Source organism: Agelaius tricolor, unplaced genomic scaffold (assembly GCF_023055355.1).
Source record: "Agelaius tricolor isolate 1412-34295 unplaced genomic scaffold, bAgeTri1.0.p SCAF_6, whole genome shotgun sequence".
Lineage (NCBI taxonomy): Eukaryota > Metazoa > Chordata > Aves > Passeriformes > Icteridae > Agelaius > Agelaius tricolor.
In genome coordinates this window covers 40,161,667-40,180,284 of record NW_027269266.1, presented here as the reverse complement: position 1 = coordinate 40,180,284, position 18,618 = coordinate 40,161,667, and the positions used below count along the sequence as shown (strand labels likewise).

The window sequence follows — 18,618 nt, the reverse complement described above, 5'->3', positions numbered from 1 at the left end:
TCCGGGTGTGTGTTTGGGGGCCGGGGCAGTGAGGGTGTCAGGAAGGACTTGTCGGTGGCCGTGGTTTTTCTCTGGGCGGCCTGGGCTCCCCCGGTAGTTAGTCCCCGGAGGCGGCAGCCTGGGAGAGGCTGTCCCCCCGCTCCCAGGTCGGGCCTGCAGCCATCGTGGGTGCCGAGCTAGCGCGGCTGCAGCGAAAGGTGCCCTGGTGAGTGGGTTTTGTGGGCTCTGTTGCTGTCTCTGCGCCACCGAGATGCCGCAGTTGAGGTCAGGGAAGGTGGTGAGACCCGGCGAGGTGAAGCTGGTTGACCCCGAGGTCAGCAGCCCCGGTTCTCCGCAGGCAGGGTGTGAGCCAGAGGGAAAGCTGGTGGTCAAGCGGAGTCGTCGCCTGGCACCAAAGAGAAAGCCTGAGCAGCCCTTACCTTCCTTTCCACAACCTGCCACACTCTCTTGCACTTCCTTTAAGTGTTTTGCTCTTCCTGTGGCCATGCAGAAAGACCAAGGTGAGAACAGACTGAAATTACCAGGTAGAAAAACCAACGGAATCCAGCACAGGAAGTCTCCCCGAAGAAGCAAGGGTGTAGCTTCACTAATTTCAGACACAGCTGAGTGCAAAGATTGGCAAGCAGCAGCCACGGCTGCAGCAATGTGCTGGGAAGAGACTCAAAGAGGGACAGGTCAAAGCCAACAGCTGTTTTTCTCAGGAACTGCTTTGCAGAAAAAGTTCTCAGCAGGGATTGAAAGGAATGAACATTGCTCAGAAGACCTGAACTTCTCACGTTTCCACAAGGGTTCAGGGAGCTCAGGAACAGAAGGCAAACATTCCTGTATGGAAGTAAAATTACAAGTCCCGAACTTGAAGAGGGAAATTAAGAGCACAGAGAGACATGGAATATCCTGTTTTCCAGAACCAGAAGTTCTTCAACCCAAAAAGGTCATGTGGAGTACTGAAATGCAATGTACTGACTCTACAATGATGCAGAATATGCAAATCCCAGATTTTAGGAAGAATTTGGGTGCCCAGGAAGTTGTCCCTCAACCAAAACCCCAGGAAGAGGTTGATATACTAGAGAAGTTGAATGGGTGTCCATTAGTTGGATCAAGAACCCTAGGGTCACAGGAAAAAGAAGGGAGATGCTTGGGCAAGAAGGGCAGGAGATCGGTGAGGAAACCAAAAGTACATGGTCCCAAGGAGAGGGGTAGTTCTGCCTTGCTAAAACAGCATACACAGTGTCCAGAGTCCAGGAAAGGAGCTCTGAGTATGAGGAACAGAAATGCCTTGCTGTCACAGCAGCTGCAGGATCTGAGTGGACAAGAACAACCAACAACCAGAAGAAAGACTCCGAAGCATTGCATGAAAGAAGAGCAGCAGAGTTCAAGCACTCAGAAGCGACCAGACAGCCCAGGGGAAAGTGGTAAGCACTGGTAGCTCCATTGTAGAAGTACAGGTACAGAATTTGGGCTTCCAAATTGGTCCTGAAGTAAGACTCCTTGAAAAACTGGCTGCTGACTTAGTTTGAGAAAAGCTAGGGTGTGCTTCACAGTACTGTGAATACCACCAGTCTTAGAAGACAAGAGATTTTCAGAAAGAGGAAAGGCTTTTCCTGAAGGAGAAAAGAAGCCTGTTTAACACCAGGGAGAGGAGACCAGTTACCCTTTCAAGGGGGTAGAGAAACAGGGGAGGAAGGGAGAGGGGAAGGGATATGGACAGAAGCAGGCAGGCCGTTGGTGGGGAGTGCTGGGAGTTTGTTTCTCTCAAAAGCATTCCCCATTTCTTCAGAGGTGGTCAGCCACAAGCAAGAAAGGGGGCAGTAGTTTCAGCAATGCCAGAATAAAAGACAGTCAAGTCCTTATTCATCTGTCTATTATCTGTTTATTTTTGATTATGTATGATGCTGTCTTCTTACAGTGTCTGCCTTTATAGGATGCTGGGGTTTGCTCTCAGGACTATTTAGTTGCTATTTTATGAAAAATCCCAAAATGTAGAAGCAATGATTGTGTTTTGGTGTTTTAAGAGAATGTTGAGTCAAACTGGAACAATTTTGAAAAAGGAGTTTTTAAAGTCTCTTTTTTTTTCAGGATGTTGTCTAAAAACATTACTTTTGAAGTGAATACATTCAAATGACATATACTTACTGTAGATTATTAATATTTTATCTAAAAAATATATTCTGAAAGACAGATATTAACATTGTGTTTTACCTTGAAAACAAAGGTCAAAAAAAACCGGCATTGCACTAGTATGCTCTTGAATCCATTCTCTAGTCTAAATTTTCAGATCTACAGTTTTTTACATAATCTGTATTTGCTTTTAAATAAAAAGTAGTAGTCTCTAAAAATGCAAGTCCTTCCATTTTTCTGGATCTTCTTGATCAATCAAATGCATTTGGTTGGACTGTGGATCTGAAAGATGTTCTTACAAATTAGTGTTCCTACTACAGAGAATATGCTGTGCAAACAAAAGATTTTAAGGCTGAGCATGCAAACAGCATCTGCATTTTCTTATTTTCCACTTATGTGGAGTACACAACAAATACACAACTTCCAGTGTCCTTATGACACTGTACAGTTCTGCTCCTCTTTGCATTTGTTCCTGAAGGTAATACATCTTTTTTACTCTTAAGTGTCCTAATAGCGTTCATTTAAAAAAAAGTCATAAAACTTCACTGGAATATTTTAGCCTTATATAGTGTCATGTTCTTTAGCAGCCTTTTATGTTTGGGGGTTTTGATTCTCTTTTAAATAGTCTTTTTCTCTTAGAGTTTTCTTTAATGACACTTCTTTGGTTTTTTAATCATCAGAGGAGCACTTGAAAGCAATTGAGCAAGACTCTGGTAATTCACAGGCTGTAAAGAAGGTTAAGACAAAGCAAAACAGGGTAGAAGATACTATGGAAAAGGAATCTCACTATTCTAAATCTTCTACAGTTTCTACTTCAGGTGACACTGAAAGCAAGAGTTTCCTATGCCATGCTGTAACAGAAGAGCCTGGTGTGCAGTGTAGAAAAAGGCAACACAGATCTGGTAAAAGCAAGCACTTGCAAAGTTTAAGTGTGACTGCAGCTGAAGGAGTGATGAATGTATCTACGAAATGTGGTGCTGAACGTGGCACTAATGCCCTAAACCATTGCAGTGGCTTGCTCTGTGCAGCTGAAAAGAATCCATTTGTGGTATTACAGGACTGTTGTTACATCAACACGTTAGTGAAGCCTTCAGCCAGTGGAGCTACCAACAGTTATAAATTAAATGGATTCTTCCATGTAGCCCATGGTACTGGAGACCTGAGTGATAGAATTTGCAGCACTAGTAGAATGCAGAATGAGAGATCACTCATAAAAGGTGGTTTTTCATCTAATAAAGAAAAGAATGAAAATGAAGAAGGCTCTGTTTCATGCTGCCTGAGTGAAAGCAGCAAGTGTTTAAGGGGAAAAAAGTGGAATATTGGTAGAAAGCCTAGAAAAAAGATGAAAATCACTGAGAAATCTGAAGACATGGCTAGTAAATGTAAGAAGTGTGAGTTACAAACCATGTCAAGCTCATTTTCAGTTTCAGGACTGAATCATACTTTTTCACCTTCATGTGATCATACATCAGATTTTGATACAGAAAAAAATACTCAGGAAGTAAAAACTGTATCAGCCTGGAGAAAGAATAGTACCAAATTACTTGCATTTGAAACTGGCTTTAAGAAGACATCTGAGCTCTCTGCAATAGTAAAAGGAGAAAATTCAAGCAGTGTGGCACGTTATGCAGCTGCCTCAGATAGCCTTAGAGGGTTAGCTCAGATCCATGATGTTTCTGATGGTCACAAAAGAAAGACAGGAAGAAATTTGAACAAAGTTACTAAGAAATTGCAGCAGTTCACCTGTCAAAGAACAGTACCCATGACTGGTAAAAAAGTTTGGCCTGTTGAATCTTGTGCCAGGACTTCTGAATGGTTTCTTAAAAGTCATAGGTTCATCTCAGAAGGAAAAAGACTTTTAAGGGCTTCTTTTGAGGATTCCTCTGATAAAAGCAATGTTAAAGCTGTGGAACGTAGTGCAGAGACTGAGAGTGTGAGACAGCTGGATTTGCATACATCACTAGCAGAAATTACAAAGGAAATTACACATAAAACGATTGATCCAAATATTGACTGTCAGGCTTCACATGAAACAATGGAATCCTCTTCTGTGGATATTTATGAGACTTTGACAGTGAACAATGAAAATGGAGAATCACCAGTTAATACAGATAAAAGTGCTGTGGCTTTTAACCGTGATGATGTGCAAGAAGTTAAAGCAACCTTGAATTTTGCAGCAAAACAAAAAGATGAAGATGAAGGAGATATAACAGAAAGAAATGTGTCTGTGACAGTCCAGAATGGTACAATAAAACAAGAAGATAAAGATGAAGGAATTGTGACAAATAGAGACCTGTCTGTGACAATCCAAAATGGCACAACAAAACAAAAGGATAAAAATGAAGGAGAGGTGACAAACAGAAACCTGTCTGTGACAGTCCAGAATGGTACAACAAAACGAAAGGGAAAAAATGAAGATGTGACAAACAGAAACCTGTCTGTGACAGTCCAGAATGGTACAACAAAACAAAAGGATGAAAATGAAGGAGATGTGACAAACAGAAACCTGTCTCTGACAGTCCAGAGTGGTACTTCTGCAAGTAACACAAACAGTATAAACTTCAGCCCTGAAGGATCAGTAGTGAACCAGACATTTTCTGATTTAAACCTAATTAAACCATTAACCTCTGGAAACCTGACAAAATTCAAAATTCCTTTATGCAGAAACAAACCTAAATCCAAGAAACGGGAATCTGTCCATTCATTTGAAAGCAAAACTTGTAGTCCACTAGAGCTTCTTGAAAGCACTAGTCCAGGAAGGCAGAAGACAGGTGAGGAGACTTTCTTGGTAAAATCTGAGCAGGGTCCTCTTCCTGTCATGAGTGATGCTGCATCTTCAGCTTCCATACAGAAAAAAGCAGATGAGGTTGATAGTAAGGACTTCCAGTACAATGGTTCTGTAAAACTCTCTGATGAAGTGTCTGCCCTCCCTGAAAGTTTCTCTACATATCCACATCCTCTTCTTGATGGACAGCCAGAGCCATCTGTGCCTGATTTCTATGGTTCTGAGTGTGTGCTGAAATCCAGTTTTCCTGATCATTCTTGGAATGCAGTCGACCACCTTGTTGGATTAGAAATAAATGGTGATAGAAAATCAAGAGGGAATTTTTCACAAAAAGTCAACAGTCAAAATTTACCAGATGTCCTTGAAGCTTACAACCAAGATGTTCTTGTCATTGATGTGATTCAGGATGACCCTGACCTTTTTGGAACCAGTAATGAAGAGGAGCTTGCACCTGCGCGCTGTGAAAATTGTCCAGTGAAAGCATCCTCTGCAGACTGCATTAAAGACACAAAGGTGTATATTAAGCCTGAGTCTCCTGTTGCGTCAGAAAAGAAATATTCAGTAGAAAGTAGTTTTAGGTATGCATATCATTCTTTTTTTATCACAATATTCCCAAGTACTTTTATCTCATATGCATATGCTTTGGTTGTAATGGTCAGGCTTCCTTAGAGAATTCCACTAATTTTTGTTTAAATTATTTCTTTATTTGATTTTGAGTGCTAGTTTTGATTGAGCTGTGACAGTATTCTGCATGCAGATAAATTAATTTTTTCTTCATAAGAGCTGGGATAAACTGAACTGTAGGACAAGGTAGTCCTAAAGGGCTTGTTTAAATGAAGTGAAATATGAAAATAGAAACAAAGATGAATAAAAATAATATTCTAGATTTGAAAAAGCAGATAGCCCTTTGAAGGCATTTTTCTTAGTTGGAAAGTGGTATAATACTAGCAATGTTTTTACTTTTTAGGTGTAGCTTATTCTTTTCTTGAGTCTGTAAGAGTAAATGGTTGTCTCTACAGTAGTGTTCTGTTCTGCCATTCTTCTTCCCTCTTTTTCTCCTATCCCCAGACATGTGAATATTTTTCAGGTATGTGATTTGGCTAAAGTGTTGCATAGGTGTATCATCCTGCATCTTCATTCAGCAAGTTCCTGGTGTAAATCATCAGGTGTTAATGTTTTACTGGGTTTCAGATAATAATAAAAGTCATAGGAGGAGGAGAAGAAACTTAAAGTAGAACCTAACTTTTGTAAATGAGATAGTAGTTCTTCGTGGAATGAACTTATCTATTGTTTAGCCTGTTTTCTCTCTTAAGCTTTGATACTTGTGTTCAGTGAAAAAGTTTTAAGATTGAATTTTTCATTTTTTCAAAGAAAAAAAAAAAGATTTAGATAGAAATAATGCAAGATTTTCCTCCAAAGATTGGTTTTTATTGGGATGGGTGTTTTAATTTTTTTTGTGTGGTCTTTCTAGGTGGCTTTATGCTACCTGTATTTTAAGTAACACTTCAATTACTTTCAGGATTGTACCACCTTATAGCTGCATTATTTTTTTTTTTACTCACTGCTCTCTTTATCCTTTTCATTAAACCCATGTGCAAAAGAGGAAGGGAATCTTGTTTGAGGTGCTGAACACTTTTTTGAACATGAGAATATAAAACTTAGAGATGTTAACAGAATAAAATTTCTGCCAAAACAAGCCTCTAGAGAACAGGGCAAGTCTGTAGTAGGAGCATCCAACTTCTTGAGAAGAAGCTAGGCTGTAGCATAGTATTAATTTTTCACATATGCTTTTGTTTGCCACTTTCTGTTGCCTTGACTGGACAGCTTGCTGTCATTACACTTGATGTCATTCACCAGGTACAAGCTTCTAAAATGTGTGATGATCATGAGCATGTTTTATATATTCTATGTGTAACATTTAAGATATCTATTTGTCCCTCCTGAGCTTTTCTAAGGAGAAGTATTAATTTTTTCCTTACTTATCTTTGAAATAGGTGAAGTATCTTCCTATGAACAGTTGTTTTTTGTTACTCTCTTTGAGATTCATTGTTAAGCAAATTATTTTGAATATAAAATTACTGTAAATCACATTTTTTAGAAACTGATGAATTGACTCATTAGCACAGTATTTTCTTGATTTGCTATACTGAGAAAATTTCCCCTCCCAGTATTTTAGGCAAAGATTAAATGAGATCATGAACTTCTACTGAAAATTTTGGGTTTTGAAATGTCTTGGTTTTACTTAACATGTTTAGGTGTTCATCTGAAGGGATGAACATAAGAAAGCCAAAAGAGAAAGTTAAAAAGAGTCTTAAAACAGTGTATTGGTTGTAAGTGTTCTGTCCATGGCTAAAAGTATTATTGAGAACTTTTGATTTTATGTAACTTATAAATTATTTTTGCTTTTGTGCAAGATGGAAATCTGAAGTACACTTTTTGTTCAAAACAGATGCATGCAAGAATCTGGAAAGTCAAGTGATACTGAAAATTCCTGTAATTTGGTGTTAAAAGGTAAGGGTCTCTGGAAATTTTTGGTATATAATCCAAAGAAGAAAAAAACAAACAAAAAAAAAGAACTTGTCTACTTGTCTGGTTTTGTATTATCTTTTTATTGTTACAGCAGTTTGTTTCCTAATGCATATTGAGTCAACATCTTTCAAAATGACACAAGCCTGAGTCATAGAGGGAGCATGTACTTCTCTGTATTACTTGTCTCTTGGTAGGACTAGTGGGTTGGAGTGAGGTTTTTTGATTTGGTTTTGGTTCTGGGGTTTTTTGACATTTCTCTGACAGTTTTAGGCAAAGAATTCTGTTAGTTGTTGAAATCATAGTAAGACTCTGAGTCCTGTAATAGTGCTTTGGAGTTTAGGTCAGAGTTAGAGGTGGTTGTTCTGTTGTGTTCATCAGCACACAGAATTTTGTAGTCAGGTTTATTTCCAGATTGTCCTTTCGGGGGTTTTTTGTGGATGCTGTGCCCATTCCACTGAGACACTGTTCTGTTTTTAAAGAATGCCTTTTTCTATTGAAATAAGGTTACTTCTGATTTAGTGGGGTTTTTCTTCCTATTTAAAGCAGAACAGTCCAGCTAGGCAGCACATGAATGTGATTTGTTTTGTTTTCTACAGCTTGCATACCAGACCAAGTGGTATACCAAGGTATACCTAATGTAGAAGTTTCTACTAGATAGGTTGGAAGAACAGGATTTTGACTTTGGATAGAAGCCCTTTACTGACAGTGGTGAACATACAGAGAGAGTACTGAGACTGGTTTTGGAGGTTCATGGTGTTTCCCTTCTGGTATCAGTTTGTCAGCTTATTGTTAATCTGACATTCTGACATTACATGTTGATTTTGCTTCAGGATTGAAAGGTGTCTGTGACAGTACCTCTTGTGCTGGTTTTCCACATTAATGTGTTACATTCACTACAAAGCTTGATTTCAGCAGATAGTGCCTCCTGGAAAGGAGTGACTAGAGACTATTAGGGGAAGAGAAGATCTCAGGCTTCAGGTATTAGAAGGCAAAATAAAAGATAATGAGGTTTTTAGAGCTCAGATACCAAGAAATAGACAGAAGTTCCCTGAGGAGGAGTCAAGAGGAAGTGCACAGTTATGCCTCTGGTCATGTAAAGAGATTGGAGCCTGGGCCATGGAATCTGCAATGCTGAGGTGATTGAAGCCAAACCTGGCAACAAATTTTGTACTATTCAGTAACTTCTGCATGTTCTTTGTTGTTTTACTTCATGTTCTAGCAAAGTTTGAGGCTGAATGTCTTTGGGTTTTTTTTGTGGTACTTAAAAGTCCTTCCCAGATCTGAGAAGCAGGATCCCATCATAATCTTAGATGAAAATGCACACAGTAACTTACCATTTAATACATGACTTTAAAAAAAAACCTGCACAGAACAAAAGAAGGGTTCCCGGTGTTGCTAATTACTGACTATTTATGTATTTATTCAGAAATAGGTGTTACTGCTTTGGTGTCCTGTGTTACGTTAGTGAAGTCATGGCTCCTTGCCTTAGTGCAAATGCTTCACCATTTAAGAAAGGGAAAAAGTACTACAGTTAAAATATTCTGGATGACATCAATCCTCTTCACCTTTCAAGTGGAAATCTTGTGTATGTTGTCTTCAGCCAGATGTGTCTTGTACTTGGTGATCATAGAGACCTGGGACTACAAGAGAAAAGTCTTTCCAATACTAATCTGATTCTTTCTTCCTGTGTCTGGACAGCACAGTGCAGTTGGAAGTCATTTGTGTGATCCAGTAGTGAATTTCTTTTCTATGCAGAACTCTTCTGTTGTACATAAACAGCCCTTTCAGAAAGTTGCAGCCAGGTGTGTTGTTCATTTCCTGTGGCATCTCCAAAAGGTGCTGAAATTTACTGACACTGAATTCTTACTGAATTTACTATATTACAGGAATTTGGAATTTCTCAGAGCTTTCTATATTTAGTTCAGGGTTGCATCATGTCAGTGTGATTAACTTACACCCTTTTGTAACAAAGGCTAAGTCTTTTTGCTTAGCAAATTGCCACACATATCTTTGGCTGTGTTTTAATAAAAAAGCTTAACTGAATTTATTTCTAAAGTATTGAATTCCATATTCTATAAGTAAACGTGTTGTACTGTTCAACAGGGACCATTAAAGAACATAGTGCTTGGATAGAATTTTAATTGCAGATTCAGCCTAATATTTATTTGAAATGGTTCCTGCCTTAAGCATGAAATATTTTTCCATAAATTTCACATTTAGGAGGTCCTAGGAGTTCTTAAATATCATTAGTTCTAAACCTTTGTAATATTTAGGAAATAAAAGCTTTGTTGTCTTGTAGCATGGGAAACACATAAAGCAATGCATTTGTACATTTTCAGCTGAAGATGTGAAGACCCACAACTCCTCCAGAGGAAGCAGTCCTTCAGGAGATGTTAGTGAGGACTTTCTTAAAGAGAGGCAACAGAGCAAACTAGATGAACTTTTGACAAGTGTGGACGGGGATGAAAAGGTACTGAGAAATTATGCTTTCTCTACTTAAATAGTTTAAGAAATTACAATCCGCATAATTGGATAATTTTAATTGCTAATGCTGTTTTATCAACAAAATCTTAAATTTCCTGAAATAAAAAGAATATTAGCATTTAGTAGATTACTGTGTATTGGCAATGTAATCTTCACTTAACAGAACTTGACTTTTTTTTAATTGTCAATTAAGCTTCAAATTGGAAGTGAAACAGGATATTTATTGTTACATCAGTTGTTGCAATAACATTGTATTCCCAATGGTATGAAAATTACTGTTCCAGTGTACTCCTATGAGTACTGCTTTGCATGTATGACATTTTTACATAACATACCTAATTTTAAATGTTGCTGTTAAATGCCTGTCAGTATCAGAAGGATGGGGCAGTGTTGGAAAGCTGGGGAGCTGCACAGCCATCATGCATCAAAAAAATCATTCTGGGCTTCATTACTTGGGCAGAAGGGCCTTTAACATACAGATTTCTGGCTGTTCAGAGGAAATAATTTTCATGCTGACTGACTTTATCTGACCTTTCTCTGTCTTTCCTCCTCTAGATAATAAGTCTAGGTCTTTTAAGATTTACTGGAATTTTATACTATTTGCTTCTTTGATAATTAATTGGAATTTACAGAGAGAGACATCTCTCTACCACTCATACGTTGTTGCTTGCTGTTTTCCACTACTCCAGGAGTGGCTAGTGATTTTAACTGGATAAGTTAAACTGTACAATTCACGGGGTTAAAATTGGTAAGTAATTGGGAAATTAATCAAACAGCAGAGAATCGGTTTCCCTTTAAGCAAAAAAGTATTTAAAAGAAGAGAAACATTTCCTTCAGCAAATGGAATTGGGGCAGCTAACATGCAATTCACAAAGTTAACAGTGCCATTTTGTTTGCTGATCTTTTGGATAGACAAAAAGGGTCTGTCAAATTGTAAGTTTGCTGAAGGTGGGATACTTGTTGCAGTATTACCAGGTTAGTCCCGTTTGGCTTGTTTCATAGCTTTGTGGCTTTATAAAATCAGCGTCCTAGTGCTTGCTTTTCTGTGCTGTGTTGGACAGTAAAAAATACGTGCAAATAATCTCACCCAACCCAAACTCAAACCAGAAAATGCATACTAAGCCCTACCTAAACCTGTTCTGTATGTGGATAGAAAATAGCAGTGCACACCTGCAGGGGGAATGCGATAGCAGAACCCTTATTGCAGGTACTCTACCATCCGGGGAGATTTTTAGATTATGCTTTTTTGATGGTTTTTCCAGTTAATAATCCTGTGAGAAGGGCAAAAACTACGCATGGAGAAAATGCTAAAACTGTTCAGAAGTGGTAAAAAAAAGTTTGGAAATCCAAGGAGAACATAGTCATCTCTAGTTCTTTGGCTATAATCAATTTGTAATAGAATATGAAGTCCTAAGTTACTTTGTGAAGCCAGGATTCTCTGACTTCATTCTGAATTTGTCTTTTCAGATTCTCTCCTCCAAATATGTGTTGTGCTGTCTTTTGTCTCCATATCGTTGGGGATTTTTTAACTGTCCATGATTGTGTAGAGCTGAGCAAAAGGCTTAAATTCCTCCTCAGTGCAGTTTTAAATTTCATTAAACTTGTTGGAATAACTTTTGTGGTGTTTCACACATCTGTCAGGCGCAGTTAAAGTCGGGCAGTGGGCGTAAAAATTGCTGAGATTATCATGGGAGCAAAGAGAAGTGAAGACAGTCACACTGTCTTTTTTTCCAGTTAACAATCACTATTTTAAAGAACACAGTGTATAAAGGCAGTATGTTCATTAACAAAGATGTTGTAAGAATAATCCTACACACCAAATAACAATTTCTGCAGTTAAGACTGTCTTATCACACCTTTCAATGATCTCTAACAGTTTTAAGTCTGTAAAGCATAACAGCCTTAGTAGTGCTTTGTTGTACCTGAAAATACTTGAATATCTTCACAGTTCAAGCTTGCAGATGGAGTGCCTGATGTTGAAGAAGAAAATAAGAGTGAAGCTGGGAAAAGGTACATATAGTGTGTCCTTCATGTAACCTGTGCTATTCTCCAGTTACTATACAAATAAAACGTGGTGTTGTTACCTGAAAACCACCAGTATTTAATTGTTTTCCATGTTACTGTAACTATGTAATGAAGAACATAAATGCATGAAATAATATAATTTCACTCCACAAAGTACAGAACAAGTGTAGTCATAGCCTGACAGGACAGTAGGGCTTATTTTGACTTTTGACTGGTGACAAAATATATTAACTTCATGACAGTGTCTCACTTTTGCATCTCAATGTGAGTGTAGCATAAGATGCATTTCTTGCCACAATAGCACTTACCAGAACTTAACAAAACCAAAACATAGTAATAAATAAGTCATGAAGCTTTCCTTTTTCTTTTCTGCTTATGAAAGAATTGAAAGATCTCATTCAAATTCAGGCTGACAAATATTTGTACAGCAGTAGAAAAAGGTGCTTAAAAACATGTCACATGCAGTTAAGGACATGCTTTACTGTTCTTCTAGCTTCAAGCTGTGTTTGCAGTGTTTACTGTACACATTTCTTAATCTGATTTATAGAATCACTGAGTAAGCTGAGTTGGAAAGGATCCGTAAGGATCATCAAGTCCTACTCCTGGCCCACCACAGCACTATTCCCAAGACTCACACCATGTGCCTGAGAGCATTGTCCAAATGCTTCTTGAACTCAGGCTGGTGCTGTGACCGCTTCCTTGAGGAGCCTGTTCAGTGCCTGACCACCCTCTGGGTGAAGAACCTTTTTCTAATATTCAGCCTAAGCCTTCCCTGACACATCTTCAGGCCGTTCCCTTGGGTCCTGTCACCAGAGAGAAGAGATCAGTGCCTGCCCCTCCTCTTCCCCTCACGAGGAAGTTGCAGACTGCAATGAGGTCTCTCCTCAGTCTTGTCTTCTCCAGGCCAAACAGACCAAGTGACCTCAGGCGTTCCTCACCAGGCTTCCCCTTAAGGCACCTTCACCATTTTCATTGCCCTCCTCTGGACACTCTCTAATAGTTTAATGCCTTTCTTACATTGTGGCACCCAAAACTGCATAAAATATTCAAGGTGAGGCCACACCAGTGTAGAGCACAGTGGGACATCCCTTGGTCAGCTGGAGATGCTGTCCCTGATGCCCCCAAGGTCACAGGGCCCCAGTTGGCTCTCCTGGCTATCAGGGCACTGTTGACTCAACTTGCCATCAACCAGGACCTCCAAGTCCCTTTCCACAGTGCTGCTCTCCAGCTTCTCATTCCCCAGTCTGTCTGTACTTCCAGGGTTGCCCCATTCTAGATGCAGAATCCGTCACTTTCCCTTGTTGAACTTCATACCGTGGATGATTTTCCGAGCCTGAATTACTGTCAGACTGAGAAATTCTCATTCATCAGCAATCCAGAAATGACAGAGAATTAGTTTTTGTAGGAAAGGTACACTTAAGATTAAATTCTTAAGTAATTAGAAGAGAAATAACAGAGTGTTGTGGTCTAGGAGCAGTAATCACCAATTAGCTACTGCAAAAATTAACCCTTTCCTGGCTGGAATTAGGACATAGTAATTTTCAAAATAACCAAGAAACCTTAGCTGACATAGAAGAGAGTACTTTTTTTTTTTCCAACCACGCTCACATTTCTGCAACAGACTTGAGTCTGCCAGTAGTCTGTCAGAATACTGCTTCTTTTTGTTAATCCACTAGAGAGCTCCAAGCTCCTCCTTCTGCTATAAAGTACCCATTTAAATTTGCCTTAGTAGCATAAATAGTTCTTTATATTACAGAATAAGTAGATTGTGCTGAACAAAATATGTTTGTGCAATGCAGTACTCTGTGTAGTTAAAGAGGCCTTCCTTTGGAGTCAACTATTTTCACTAGTTTAACTGAAAAATGTTATGGTTGCAGAGTTTTATCTAGAAGAAAACATAGTTGCTGTTCTTATTTAGCAAACTCCTCTTCTAGTGATGCTGTTACTGAAAAAAATGCTTGTAGATGTATATAGTTTACAGTTCCTGGCAAAATAGTGTGTAATTTCATGTTTAGATTAAAGAAATCTGAAGGGAAACTGCTACAAAAATCCTATTGTGTCAGAACTGAGGCTGGCATCATGAGGTAGCATTAGAAGATTTCATGTGGTAATTTGAAATTTCTGAGTAACTAAAACTGCAGATTTTTTGTTCCCTCAGGAAAACAACCCAAATGCATTGATGAGAATAAAGAATGATGTTGAAAAAATTATGTTTGTTACCTGGAATTTCTTCCTCTCTACAGTAGCATTTTTATTTCAAATTGTATTGAAAACATCCTAAAGTTTAGGAACTATTTGAATTATCTTGGCTATGAGAAGTGTTAAAAATTTTGAATCCCTTCTAGGAGGTAGCAACTCTGTCTGCAGAGGAGCAAGCAGGTTAAAACCAGGATTGTACTAAACCAGGATTCTTAATGGAAAGGGGGAAGGGGAGCAAGATCTCATGAAAGGGGATGATATTTTTCCTGTAGCTTTGTTTACAAATACAAAAGAGATTACCAGTGTTTTGCTAGCAATATTTTTATCTTATTTTTGAAAACACCACATTTTAGTCATTTAATTCTCTGGAATGTACATATTTGGGAATAAAAGCAGAACAGTCTTTAATTAGCGCTCTCTTTGAAATCACCTAAATCTTCTGTCCAGTAATCAGTTTTTTAGGAAAGAAAACAGTCAACTCTTTAAATGTAATTTGAAAAGCCTTGGGATTTATTCTTTGGCAGATATTATATAACAGACTAATGTAAATACTTTTTCAGAGATGACAGAAATAATCTCAATCTTCTTGTCAGCATGGTGTGGGGAGTGGTTCACAGGTGCCTTTTCTACTTATTTATTGAATTTAAATACAGTTATGCATTAGGGCAGAATAATCTCAGCTAAAATCATAATCAGATTGGACCAGGCAAATGAGAGTAATGAAAGTAAAATTGTTGGGACTGCTGGCTATTTAAATTTATGGCAAGTTTTGAAGTGTTGCATAAAGTGTTGCATAAAGTGTTGAAGAAATTCTCATCTTTTATACACTTAATCCCTCTTTAAAGGCATGCATTACATGAAAGAAACCCCTGTTAAATTTGGTTAAACAAACTAATTTTAACAAAATTATGGTTTTTAATATTCAGCAGTGACTGTAAATACAAAGCGAACTGTGAATTGCTATCAGGATTGCCATTGAATGACCAAAAAGTAAATCTCTTCAGTGGAACTACAGAGATGAAATCCTGGACAAATGGTATTGTATGCTGTATTGATGAGCCTGTCATAATTTTTTATTTGTGCTTTATTTGCCAGTAAAATCTTACAGACTATCTTCAGTTCCTGAAGATATTGACTGGAATTTTACTTTGCATATATAAAAGTAAAACTGCAAGATCTCATATGGTAGATTAGTGAGAGGTTTGGGGTTGGGTTTTTAGCAGAATTCTATTCTAGAAATAATTCTATCTGGTATTTATGCCTGTCAGATAATGTTAGGGGAGCGCATGTGTTCTTGGTAGTCTGACACATTGTGCTTGACATGCGTTATTAGCAAGTAACTTGTTTTCCTTTATTTGTGGTCAGAGAATGTGACTGCAGATTGGGTTGGTTGATTGTTCTTAGTAAGATTTGCTAAAGTGGTTTGCCCACCTTGCTGAAGGTCAGAACTTTGTTGTTTATGCCAATTCAAATGTTTTGAGGCATTCACTAGACTGGATCAAATAATTATATGGATTTAATAAGTAGCACTTCTTGTTGACCCAGTATATTTCACATGTGGGACAGATATCTGTGCCACCAGAGAAATCATAATGGAACTGGAGTCACTGCACATTACAAATCTGACATTTAGCCTTGCATACATGTATGGTTTATTTGGCATACAAGATAGAGAAAAATAGGAATCAATTACTTGTGGATAGATACTACATTCTGTTTCTTCGCAACAGGTGCTTTGGAGATCAATGTTTTTAGAATTACTGATTAATATAGATATTTATAAACATGGATTTCTTGAATTAAGATCAGTGACAGGGGTCCTTGTTGAGTTTCAAATTATACTGTCAGTCTGAGCTTGTAGAACAATTTTATCGTGTCATTTAACAGTATTTTCATGTAGTGCAAGAAACACATGCTATAAAAAGCAATTTTGAATATGTCTTCAGACTCCAGTTATTTGAAGCTATTCATGTCTTTGGCCTTCAGAGTATACCTTCTGAAGAGTTCTTCAAAGTCTTCCTTCTTAAAGTTATTTGAAAGTTGCCAAAGCAAGAGTTTCTGTGCTGGGACAGAGTAAAACAGCCTTTTATTCCCAGAACTGTGCAGGCAGGATTGGCTATTCACTTTAGGGCCTGCTTCCCTACAAGTCTGACCTACAGTCAGCAAGAGAGAGTACAAACTCTTGAAAGGAGTTGGGCAAAAACTTCGTGCTTGGGGATGGCAAGAATCTGGAAGAAAGATCAAAAAAGAATCCAGAGGAAAGATCAAATTCCCAGTGGGATTTTTCTATAGCTGTGGTTGGCTCTTTTCTCAGTCTTTTTCTTGTCACTAAATGTATCCAGTCCTGAACTTACCGAGTGGCCCACTGTCACTTCCCAAGTTTTTGCAATGTGACAATACATAACATTTGATACTCATTGTTCTACATTATGCTCAGTCCTTCCTATCTTGGGATAGCCCTATCTATTAGGAAGGCATGGAGATTAAGAGCCATGTACCTAGTGCCAGTCTCTAGAACATTCATTACTGGATGCTCTCTAGTAACTGTAGTTTGCTAGAATGTCTGTCTTGTGGGCACTCAGTTCTTTGAAGGGGCCAGATGAGAATCCTAGAATGCAGGGCATTCAGAAACTCATTTGTCTTTAGATATGGAGTTGAAAATTTTAACTTTTATCTTCCATTAACATTATTCGGTTTTCAAAGAAAGAAAACTGTCATTCAATAATAATTAAAGTTCTAAAACCAAGTTTCATGGTTAAGAAACCAGTAACTTACACTGGGCTTAAACTTTCTACTTACATTGCTTAAAACATAAGAATATGAAAGGTTTTCTATCAGTTCAGAAAAAATAGCTTAAATTTAGGGCTAGTGATGTTGGAATGCAAAGATTACTGATAAAGTGGGTAGGTTTTGAAATTAAAACTTCTGGATATTTTTATTCCTTTTCTTATCTCTGTAAGTTTGAGCAGGATCCTTGGATAAAGTAGTGAAGTTTTTAATTTAAATGTGCTTACTCTTGAAGTTTGTGTAAAGTCTCACTTTTAGGATAATTAAGAAAACTGTAATTTAAATTACTGGCTTTAGACTGCATTAATCAAATTTTCATTAATCATTGCTGTGACTTGAAGGAACTATAAATATAAAGGAAAATAAGATAAATGAGAGTGGTTTCAGTATGATTCATTTTTATTATGTGATTTGTGCCCTCATCCTAATTTTTAGGTTACAAATCTTTGGGAAGAAGTACTTCACTGCCATTGAAGAATTGTGGAGATTTTGAGCCATGGAAGATGGAGAAAAATGCAAGTGTGAGTTGTTAAATCTTTGCCTTTGGCACTAAATTTCTTATGGCTATTCAGACAGTTCCCCATGTATCAAGTCAGAAACTGTGGATCTGTATATGTTTATGTTTTTACACCTTTAAAGATGCTATCACTGAGTAAGTCTAATTTCCAAGAACAAAATCAGTGATGAAGGGGCTGCTATTCACAGTGAACTTTTCTTGATTTCTGTTTTCAGCTTAAGCAAAATCAAATAATTACTTTTGCTTTATTGGTGTTTGTAGAACTGAAAAGCAGACAAGGTTTCACATGTTCAACCCAGCCTGCTTTATCCATGATGCTGGGCACTGGAAAAGGGTTAAGGAAATTGATGTCCCAAAATTCTCACATGATTACTCAGAGCTGTGCAGGAACTTGTCACCTTTCTCCTTCCTCTTTACTCTTTGTCCATCTCATTTAGCAGTTCTTGCATTATCCCTGTTTGTGGTCTTCAAGACAGGCTTTTGTTGAATTAGACAGTAACGTGACATGGCAAGGGATTGATCTTTGTGTCCTTTGAAATGCTGCAAGTACAGTACAGAGGTGAGGGTTGTTTCAGAGGCTGAATTATAGATCACATTTTCTGCTTTTGTTTATAGTTTGTAGATATTTTTAAATTTTAAAAAACAAAGACCATGTTTGCTTTCAAGAAATATTATTTGGCTTTTTCTGCTTGTTGTAATTTTATTTTATTCCAGGCTTCTCATTCAGTCCAGCAGATCCTTGATGCACTTAACTTGCCCCGTAAATACTGCAGATATTATTTCATGACTTCACGTGGGTGTGAAAGAACAAAATGTTGGTTCTGTCATGTTCCAGGACAAGGGGATGAAAAGGTAAAAAAAATTACTGAAGTAAGGAAAATATTCTAAATGTGAACACTTTTTAAAACCAAAGCATCATATTTGTTCATTTATATATGGGAAGTAAGTAATCAATCAGAGATTGATGAATGAAAAAATTGTTGAGAAATTCTTCCTCTCAAGATCTTCTAAAGTTTTTTTTAAACATGGTGTAATTTTGAACTAGTAGATGCTTTAACACGCATCAACAATTAGGCTGTACAAATACAGAGTAGTAGAATGGGCAGATTCTGAGACATTTCTACCCTGAGCATCAGAGACTTGAAGCAAACCTTTGCAAAGACTTTGTATGTAC

General features: G+C 37.8%; 1 protein-coding gene across 1 annotated transcript in view; it reads left to right on the top strand.

The window, feature by feature from the left end:
• The first annotated feature begins 250 nt into the window (after positions 1 to 250).
• TOPAZ1 (testis and ovary specific TOPAZ 1) overlaps positions 251 to 18,618 on the top strand; it is a 38,419-nt gene continuing 20,051 nt past the window's right edge. The window contains exons 1-8 of the mRNA XM_071429440.1: positions 251 to 1,412; positions 2,799 to 5,481; positions 7,353 to 7,414; positions 9,772 to 9,902; positions 11,865 to 11,926; positions 15,070 to 15,176; positions 17,363 to 17,448; positions 18,159 to 18,296. Coding sequence (XP_071285541.1) covers positions 251 to 1,412; positions 2,799 to 5,481; positions 7,353 to 7,414; positions 9,772 to 9,902; positions 11,865 to 11,926; positions 15,070 to 15,176; positions 17,363 to 17,448; positions 18,159 to 18,296 — 4,431 coding nt within the window. The remainder of the gene's footprint in view (positions 1,413 to 2,798; positions 5,482 to 7,352; positions 7,415 to 9,771; positions 9,903 to 11,864; positions 11,927 to 15,069; positions 15,177 to 17,362; positions 17,449 to 18,158; positions 18,297 to 18,618) is intronic.